Source organism: Brachionichthys hirsutus, chromosome 7 (genome assembly GCF_040956055.1).
Source record: "Brachionichthys hirsutus isolate HB-005 chromosome 7, CSIRO-AGI_Bhir_v1, whole genome shotgun sequence".
NCBI lineage: Eukaryota > Metazoa > Chordata > Actinopteri > Lophiiformes > Brachionichthyidae > Brachionichthys > Brachionichthys hirsutus.
Window position 1 is genome coordinate 10,652,805 of NC_090903.1, and position 9,327 is coordinate 10,662,131.

The 9,327-nt window shown below is 44.6% G+C and overlaps 1 protein-coding gene across 1 annotated transcript; it reads left to right on the top strand.

Annotated features, from left to right (window-relative positions):
- The first annotated feature begins 2,431 nt into the window (after window positions 1-2,431).
- On the top strand, window positions 2,432-5,450 carry ubac2 (UBA domain containing 2). Its single transcript, XM_068741469.1, has 10 exons — window positions 2,432-2,462; window positions 2,673-2,797; window positions 3,111-3,230; window positions 3,406-3,512; window positions 4,009-4,132; window positions 4,424-4,471; window positions 4,584-4,692; window positions 4,762-4,904; window positions 5,066-5,212; window positions 5,343-5,450. The coding sequence occupies exons 1-10, from the start codon at window positions 2,432-2,434 to the stop codon at window positions 5,448-5,450; spliced, it is 1,062 nt and encodes a 353-aa protein (XP_068597570.1).
- Window positions 5,451-9,327: the final 3,877 nt, after the last annotated feature.

Sequence of the window (9,327 nt, forward strand, 5' to 3'; positions counted from 1 at the left end):
TTATGCAGTAGTGCAGTTTGAGAATACAATCAATACAAATGCTTTTTATTAATTTGTGTCAGTTTCTTCTTTCATTATTTCACTGCTTCATTGATGTGATGTTTTCTATGTGCATAGATGATTTTATAGATTTTTCTGAATAACATTGCCTGTATCGGAAAAAGGATTGATATTATAGCTTACTTGGGATATATATATTTTGTCGGTTCTGCTTTCTGTACACCCTAGACATTTTTTATGTGTCATGTAGGAGGGTTGGTCAAGGTGTGTGTGTGTGTGTGTGTGTGTGTGTGTGTGTGTGTGTGTGTGCACATCAGGGGGTGTACAACACCTTGTAAGAGGTCAAGCATCATAAATCCTATTATACAGGAATACATGAGTTCCTCTAGAGATGCTCCGCATCTCAATTGAAAGGGAAATTAAGTTTTCAAAAATCCTCAGTAATGTATTTCACATTGTTCTGAATCCAATTGTTTTGCCGAAAAAGAGTCTTTGCAGTTGGCCAGATTGTTGCTTATTCAACCTTGCCTAAATGTGCAACGTGCCATTTCCTGGACACGGGCAGATAAGCTGTGATGCAGACCTGAAACAATACCTCTGTAGCAAGCAATTCTTCCTAAATGCAGCGTGGCTGACAAGTGAATAGCCACGATTCACATAAATGAATGTGTGAATGAGTCATCAGCTTTTCATTTTTCTTTTTTTTTTTTTTTTTTTTTTTTCTTTTCTTTTCAGATGACCAGCTCAGAGGCTTGTCTCGACTGAAAAGGTTTGTGACTTCATTCAGCTTTGCTGCATTCTTTCACGCTCCCTTGTATCTCTTTCTCTTGCTCACACATGCACTCGCAGGCACACACACACACACACACACACACACAAGTCCCTCAATTCACAGAGTGGCATTGTCCTGACGATAGATGTGTAATGGAAAAGATAAATGGAGGATAAAGCTAAGGTGACAGGACTGAGCATGCACGTGTGTAAATGTGTGTGTGTGTGTGTGTGCCTGCATGTGGGTACTGCACGACAGACCAGCAAACCATCTGCTCATCTCCTCTTAATGAACAAAGCAAACAGCAGGAGTCAAGGCTGTCTCCAAATCTGGAGTCTCTTTATTGGTAAGCACACACACACACACACACACACACACACACATCTCTGTGCTGTTTAATTTGATTATCTTTGATTGAGAACAGGGGCAAAGCAACCTTTTAGACCTCACCCCTACATCAGTGACAGAGAAGGTCTGAAACACAATTAGCAAGCTGTTCCTGAGCGCTGCTTTGCAGTTGCATCTGACCACAGGCAGCCAAATAGACCTAATGGGTGGGAACTAACCAATGGGAACTAACACACTCCTGCATCTGTGGCTGATGGGGAAACGCAACACTATTAGACAGCTGTTCCGCCATATCTTTTCAAATGTACTTGCACATAACATTGGATCAACTGGCTCAGGCACAATCAAAGTCAGGCCTGATGGTGTAGTTTGATATGAATAATCGGCAGACTGTGTGAACAGATAAAGCAGGGCCCCTGCAAAGGAAGTCTGGACCTTGACAAAATATGACATTACGTGCATGAGGCCAGAGGACATAAGAAAAAGTCATTAATATGGACTTTGTGCAGCCACATCCTGCTCAAGGCTTCAAGGATAATTATCACTGTCATAAAGGTGACCACATGGCTACAAGGCGTGAAACACACCCTGTCTGCTGTTTCTATGCATAAAGTATGTTCAACCCATAAACACATGCTAATAGGGTCATAGTTGCAGCAGCTGAAGAGCAAACACTTATTAGAGCGGTTCTTTAGGTAGGAGTGACCTTTGAACAGGGCAGTGTCACAGGAAGATGGTTGGACCAAAGCATTCTTGCTTTAATGCATGTGAGCAAGACAATGTGTCCCAGCAGCACAGCTGTTGCATTTGTCTCTCACACACACACACACACACACAAACACACACTCGCACACTTTATTTGTTTTATTGTAGTAGTTAGCAATAAAAAATTGCAGTTCCAATTTTAATAATTGTATTTATCAATATTACATTTTATTACTGATTTACCGGTTAAATAATGTAACACATGTAAATTGCTTTATATATTATTTGCTTGTACATATTCACTCACTGATCTCTGAAATCACCTGCCTGTATTCAACAAATAAGGTCATCAGTAAAATTGTCCGCCTCGTTTCAACTTCATTTCGAGGCAACAGCGCCCTCTTGCGATCGGTTAATGGGAAGAAAAACACCCAACCTATTTTGGCCTTCTCGGGCCCCTGTAGGCGATTCCCTTTTTGCCTCTCTTCCTCATAGTAGTCACAACATGGACCTTCTCTTAAACTTTATATCGGTGTTTTAGTTTTATTGTAACGCTGGTGTCGGATCAACGGCCTTCGCCTGGATTCCGTAATTCATTTAAACGCCATGTTTACCATCACCGGCTCTTGGGGTCTCTGTAAGTATCTGGACTCGCCGTTAAATGACAACGGTTAGCTTAGCCAATGCTAGCACTCCGCTGTCATTCATTCACTCACACTCATCACAATCGATTTCTTCAAGTGAAAGGATTCGGGTTTATGTCTCATCGTTAAAGTAAAGGGCAAGTTTGTGTTAGCTTGCTTAGCCATTGAAGCGGCAGCGCCGCTGTGTCCGTTTCTCCGCACAGACAGAGCTCCCCTGTGCAAAGGTCTCCTGCTGGTCCTGAACGGACTGACCGTGATGCTCGCCCTGCTGCCTCGGCACCAACAGCTGTTCGTGTACAACCTGCAGGCCGTCACGCAACAGCACCAGGTGTGTCTCTAGTGTTTGTGCGTGCGGCGACCAAAACAAACACCTGGCGTATTGTTCACGTTCGTGCGCCGCGTCTTGCTACTACTGTTTACATCGTGACTGCGTGTCGTTATGTTGGCCACGAAGCTCAAGAGCCGATGATCTCCACCGTGTCCGATAAAGATCCTGAGCAGGCGTCCATGAAACTGCATCAGGAAGCCAAGTCGAGATCCACCAGATTTCCAAGTGTTTTCATCCAGGGGGGGGGGGGGGGTCTTTTCATCCATGTTGTTTATCTTCAGACGAGCGTTAGTTGTGTGTGTTCCCGGTGTAGGTCTGGAGGCTCTTGTGCGGCAGGCTGGTTTGTCTGGACGTGAAGGATGCCTTCTGCAGCAGCCTGCTCATCTACAACTTTCGTATATTCGAGCGAAGGTTTGGTACCAGAAAGTTTGCGGTAAGTACAAATTACCGGTAATGGACGGATTGTACGCATTTAATTACACGCCGCCGACGTTATTAAAAAGCGTCCGTACTACGTCGCTGTGAGGCAAACGGGGATACAGCGCCGGGGAGGCGTTTGCAGATACAGACGGGACTCGAGTGTTTCGATGCTCTGCTCTCACTTCCAGTCGTTCCTGCTGGGCGCTTGGTGCGTTTCTGCTCTGGTGGACTTCCTGCTGGCCCAGGCTTTCCAGTTCCTATTCGATTACGAGGTGGAGGAGCTGCCTGCGGGACTGTGAGTAGCCGGTCACTTCCTTTCTGTAGCCCCCTCAGGTTCTGACATTAACACATGAATGACCTGCTATTAAGCTAAGCTTCTGATGTGTAAAGCAACGCGAGGAGCCGTGTCCCACCTGAGTGGCAAAATCTGTATTTTTCATCCCTTGTATCATAATGTTAAGCCTTCAGCGGTAGTAATTCTAATGCTTAATCCTCGTTCTCCTTTGTGTTCCGCTACTCGGTCCTTAAATGGCGGTGGGCGATGTGCAGCAGTGTGCAATCCATCCCACACAAAAAGGGAAGGGAATAAAGTTGACAAGTTTATAATGTGTTATTATTTGGAGAAAGACTGTAAAGTAACGGTGGCTCCCGTTGAAATATTCCCGCCACTGCTCTGTTCCTCTGATGAATCATGTTTCATGTTTCCAGCTTTGGAAGGTTGTTTTGCTTCAGGTTATTGTTTCACGTTCTCTCCATCCTAACCCTAACCCTTGTCCTCTATCCTCCCTCAGGCTCGCACCGATCTTCTCTCTGTTCGTGCCTTTCTACCTGTTGATCCCCAGGATCCCCGTCACCCAGGTTCTGGCCCACATCCACGTCACCAACAAAACTCTGGTCTACATAGTGGGCTTGCAGGTCAGGCTTCCACGACAGTTTCAGTGCAGCACTGAGAATTCTTGAGAAAAACGTCGTCGTGCATTTTACGACTTTTTTTATTTTCTGTTTCCACGGTCAGTCCGTGAGAGGGATTCATTCAGATGAGGGTTTCTGGGGCGTAACAAAAATATGCAAATATTGTGATGACTTATGCTCATATATTATGAAGTATAAGTGCCTTTTGATACTTTTAGAATTGTATTTCTTTTTTCTGCTGAACTACACCCCTGGGCGTTTCATGGTTCTTCTTCCTCTCCTCCTGTCTTACAGCTGTTGACTTCCAGCCCCTTCATGTGGCTCCTTGCACTAAGTGGATTGGTGAGTACCAAATCTCCAATAGAGTTCTGCCTTATATCCCCTGTAGGTTAGCATAATGAGCATTAATTTTACACCTGCCCTGTCAAATAAAGTAAATAACTATGCCTTTCAGATCACCGGAGGACTGTACTATCACAACGCTCTCTGGTTGCAGAAGCTCATCTTCGTGCCCCTCTGGCTGTCTCGGATTGGACGGTACATTCTGGAGCCGCTCTTTTCCAGTGAGTTTCCGGTGAGCAGCAACTTAAGAGAGATAGCAATGTGCAGTCCATGACTTCTGTTCTCCTCAGGTTCCCATCCAGACAAAGAGACGCCCCTTGGAATGGGAGCGACTCTGGATATCCAGAGGCAGCAAAGGATGGACCTGCTGGACCAGCAACTGCTGCTGGCCCAGTACAGCGAGGCCAGGAGGAACAGCAGGCAGCAGCCACCGGTGGGTGGACACAGACACTTACTGCTCCGCTGATGAACGGAAGAGCCCCCAAAAACGCATGCAATGTCAGAAACGCGTTCATCTCTAGTAATGAGAGTTCTACTCGCCGTACAATCTCTAATATGTATTAAATGACTGATTCTGCCTCCATTTGGGTGTAGTCTGGACTGTGGGCCAGATTGTTCCCCTCCCTGAGACACAGAGGGCACAACCAACCCCCGATGCAGCCCCAGCCCCACCCCGAGGCACAGACGCCCTCATCCACGCAGCCACCGCTGTTCGACAGCTCTCCTGTCGCAGAGGAGCAGGTGAGTGGCTCCCCTCTGACTTTAATCTAGTGTTTCTGCACTGGTAGCTTCAGTTTAACTGTGCATCAGATGTTCTATCACACACATGTATATATGTATATATATAATTATTTTCCTTTTTGTCTCACAGGTTTCACGGTTAGTGGAAATGGGCTTTTCCAGAATCGATGCCCTCGAGGCCCTTAGAGCTTCAAACAATGACATCAACATGGCAACCAACTTCCTCTTGCAACACTGAGAGAGAGAGAGAGAATTTGGTGAGAAATAGAGGTAAAGGAGGACAAACGGCGAGAAAGCAGGACGATGCGCAACCAAAAGGGGGCAGGAGTAAGAACACCGACGGTGAAAGACGGATACAAACGATATTTGCAGAGATAATCTGAAGGCTGTGCTCCAGCTCCCGGAAACAATGTTGGGCTGATCAACAGGAAGTCGCCCCAACACCAGGCTGATCTATGACGCACCAAGCACAAAGTGAGGGACATTTGCATTTTTGATGGTGTGAAAAAGACGTCTTTGCTCAGTGCAGACAAGTTAGCCTTTAGCTTCAAGGGGAGGGTTCCCTCTGAAAATGACCCTTAAATCAAACCCACTGGATATCGTCTCATTGCTATACGAGTTCAACGTAAACCAATCGTGTATTGGTTTACGTTTTAGCGGCTGCTGTGCAACCAGAAACTCAGACCCCAATAAAGGAAAGGTCTGCAGATTTTTGACGCAATGGATCAGAAAAAAAAAAAGTCGTGACGTGGAACTGTTCAGGATTTGTTTTGTTTGCTCACTGAGATAACAGCAAAGTACCTCCTGCCAGCCGTTATATTTCACTCACAGGAAATACAAAGGCCTTCGGTTTGGCGCTTCACAATTTGGAATTCACCATTTCGGATTTTGTGGCAAAACGTCGTTTTTATTAGTTCTGTCCATTTGAAATTCACGCTGTTGTTGACAGTGTGTGTGTGTGTGTGTGTGGGGGGGGGGGGGGGGGGGGTTGGCCGGATGTGTGTGTGTGTGCTTACCAATAAAGAGACTCCAGATGTATCTACTATAATAACATTTACACCCTGAGTGGCCATACACAGATCGTACCCCTTCAAGGTGGTAAAGTCTCAACATGCCAAAGGGCCACCGTTGTCCAACAATATCAAAAACTGCTGGACAACATTTGTTGGAGCCCTGAATGTCTGCATCTCATTATGTATTTATTTTACAAAAAAAAAACCCAAAACAATTATTGCCCTTGTACAAGGCTAAGCTTAATTTATTTGGTTTACAGCCTCTGCTAGCACACGTGTCTGAATAACTTGGTCTTAAAGAAGCAGATTGTATTTATTATGCAGCAACGCTAGGACGGGCGCATACATGCAGACGACGCTGCAGAAGCGACTCATTCGTGTACGTAACCATGCAAAGTTTTATTCGGGAGAAGTAATATCGCCGCCGCTAGATATTGATGTCAAAGAGAGATGCTAGTTTTATATTTTATGCGTACCATTGGTGACATGCGACCACTGAAATGAGTCGTTTGTTTGTATGCATTTCTAGAGAATAACGGCATACGTGGGGCTTTGCTTGGGTAACATTCTGGTGATCTGTAGCGAACCCTGCTTGATCTGTTGAATAAATCAACTTGCTGGCTGGATTTCTTGTGTGTTTCATAGGAAGCATCCTGCCTTGGTTGAGCCTTCACAATACAGCATCACGCTGATTCCATTGATTCTCATATTAATATTCCTGCGTCATTTTCTAATCTGTGAACTCGTTAACGAATTCCCATGCGGCCAATGAAAAGTGTGATAATTCAACTTGTCGTGTATTCCAAAATATATTTCAATGCATTGGAAAAGCGGAAGAAAAGGAATAGCGTTTGATTTCTTTCTCTATAGTCTATATACACACCACAGGATGGCGCTCCTGTTCTGAAATTCCCATCAAGAGAGGATGTTCCAAAAATGATGTAAGACTGCCTTTCACACTGAAACACTGTCAAATGAGACTTTTTAAAGATCTTAAACAGACATTTGAGGAAGGAAAGGCTTCGGTACCCTCTATCCTTTGATGAGGTGTCACTCACTGTTCTGCAACTACCTGAAAATACCAAAACCAGCTGCTAGTTATTTCACTCGAGCAGAAACCAGTTTATCTGAAACTGGAAAGTTTTGTTTATGCTTTTGTCTTCAGTCGTCTTTTTCTCGCTCAGCCCAAGGGCCTTGTGGGAGACACATTTGCCCCTATATGGTTGTTTTCCCTCATGTTCAGCCATGTTAGGGGCGTCATCTAGCCAAGTCCCTTTGGAAGATTTGCTGCTCAATGAGAGGAAAGACCCTTTCATTTCCTTCCGTCAGTAGATGGAGACATTGATTCAGGTCTGTGGTCTCTGCCACACCCACCAGCTCCATTATTCCACAGCTCCAGCAGACAGTTTTGCCCCAGGGGGCGGGAGAGAGAAAATTCCAACGTAGAGAAATTCTGCATATGTTCAAGTCAAACTATTTCAAACGCATGGTTTTCCATCTATTTCATCAAAAACAAAAGACAAAATGATATTTTGAACGGTCCACCCTCGGGTGTTTTCAAAACCAGTCAAGTGGTGCGATTTTTAATGGTTGTCGAAAAAGCAGCCCAGACCGGAGCGATCAATATCTGTTTCTATTTGTGTTTCAGTGTTAAATGAAAGAAAAATAAACGTAAATTGACAACCGAGCTCGTCAGGCAGATGCTTTGTGAAACACCTCTTTAATGAACGGTATTAATCGCGGCAAAGTTTTATATTTATTTTTTGTAGCTTTTAGAGGATGATGCTTAATAAATTATGGGGGTAATTATGTTTCTTAATTGCAATCCACAGGTGATTAGACATCTTTTTGTGAATATGGTTAGATTAAAGCAGGAACATCAGTCCCAATCAGTTGCTCGTCATTGAATCCAGGTGTTCCAATCACTTCTATAGGCCACAGGTGCATAAAATCAGGCACCGAGGAATGCAGACGACTTCTACAAACGTATGTGAGAGAATGGGTCACTGTCGGGATCTCAGTGAGCTCCAGCCTGGTATAATGAGAGGATGCCACCAGTCCAGCCATAAAATCTCCTCGCTGCTAAATATTCCACAATCAACTGCAAGTATTACTTTGACAAAGGGGAAATGATTGGGGAAAAACTGCAATGGTAGGCCACGGAAACTCACAGCGCGGGGTCAGCGGATGCTGAGGCGCGCAGTGCGCAGAGGTCACCGACTTTCTGCAGAGTCAATAGCTACGGACCTCCAAGCTTCATGTGATCTTCACATTAGCTCAGGAACCTGCACAGAGTCCTGACCTCAACCCGTTAGACTGCATCCTCACAGATGCCCTTCTGAGACGAATGGTCAAACATTCTTATAAACGCACTCCAAACCTTGTGGAGAACCTTCCCTAGAAGTGTTGAGGCTGTTAAAGTTGCAAAGGGTGAACCAACGTAATAGTAAATCCTTTGGTTTAAGAATGGGAGGCCACTCGGCTTCATATGTGGCTGAAGGCAGGGGAGCATTTTGCCAATATAGTGTCTCACGACTTGCCCTTTCTGGTTGTGTGTTTCTGCAGCAGCATTTTCACTCCTTTGGAAATGGGGTCTAATTTATTACAGGCTCACAGCTTAAGGTTAAAAAGTGCTCGTTTCAGGCTACGATGGAGAAGATGGACTAGATAGGACTGAAAGAAACTGATTTTAAGAAATGCACATGATGGGTGAGAGGAGAAGATAAATTACACTCTTAAATATATTTTTTAGCTCAGTTGAACACAAAAAAGGAGCGAATTGTATCTTAATTGTGTAATTCCTTTAATCATTTTATTTCACAAAATATAGGTTAATGCATTTTTATGTCTGAGGTAAAAAACATTTATTTTAAATGTCAGTATTTACTGGCAGAACCAAAAAGACAAAAGTATTAATGTTTTAGTTTGAGTGAATATTGTTCCTCTGGCATGAGCACATCGCTTCAAACAGCCAGCGGCCAGGATCAGCCTCAGCCGTCTCCAATCTAATCCCTCACCAGCACTGTTGCCATGGTGAGTGCGTGCCGTTTTGTGTGGTTGCCATGGGGACCCTGTATCACAGCCTCCCTCCTGCTCTCATCA

Coding starts and splice junctions, on each gene's coding strand:
- ubac2 (XM_068741469.1), top strand. CDS start 2,432: ATGTTTACCATCACCGGCTCTTGGGGTCTCT. Junction 4,905..5,065: donor ACAGCAGGCAGCAGCCACCG/GTGGGTGGACAC, acceptor ATTTGGGTGTAG/TCTGGACTGTGGGCCAGATT. Junction 5,213..5,342: donor CTCCTGTCGCAGAGGAGCAG/GTGAGTGGCTCC, acceptor TTTGTCTCACAG/GTTTCACGGTTAGTGGAAAT.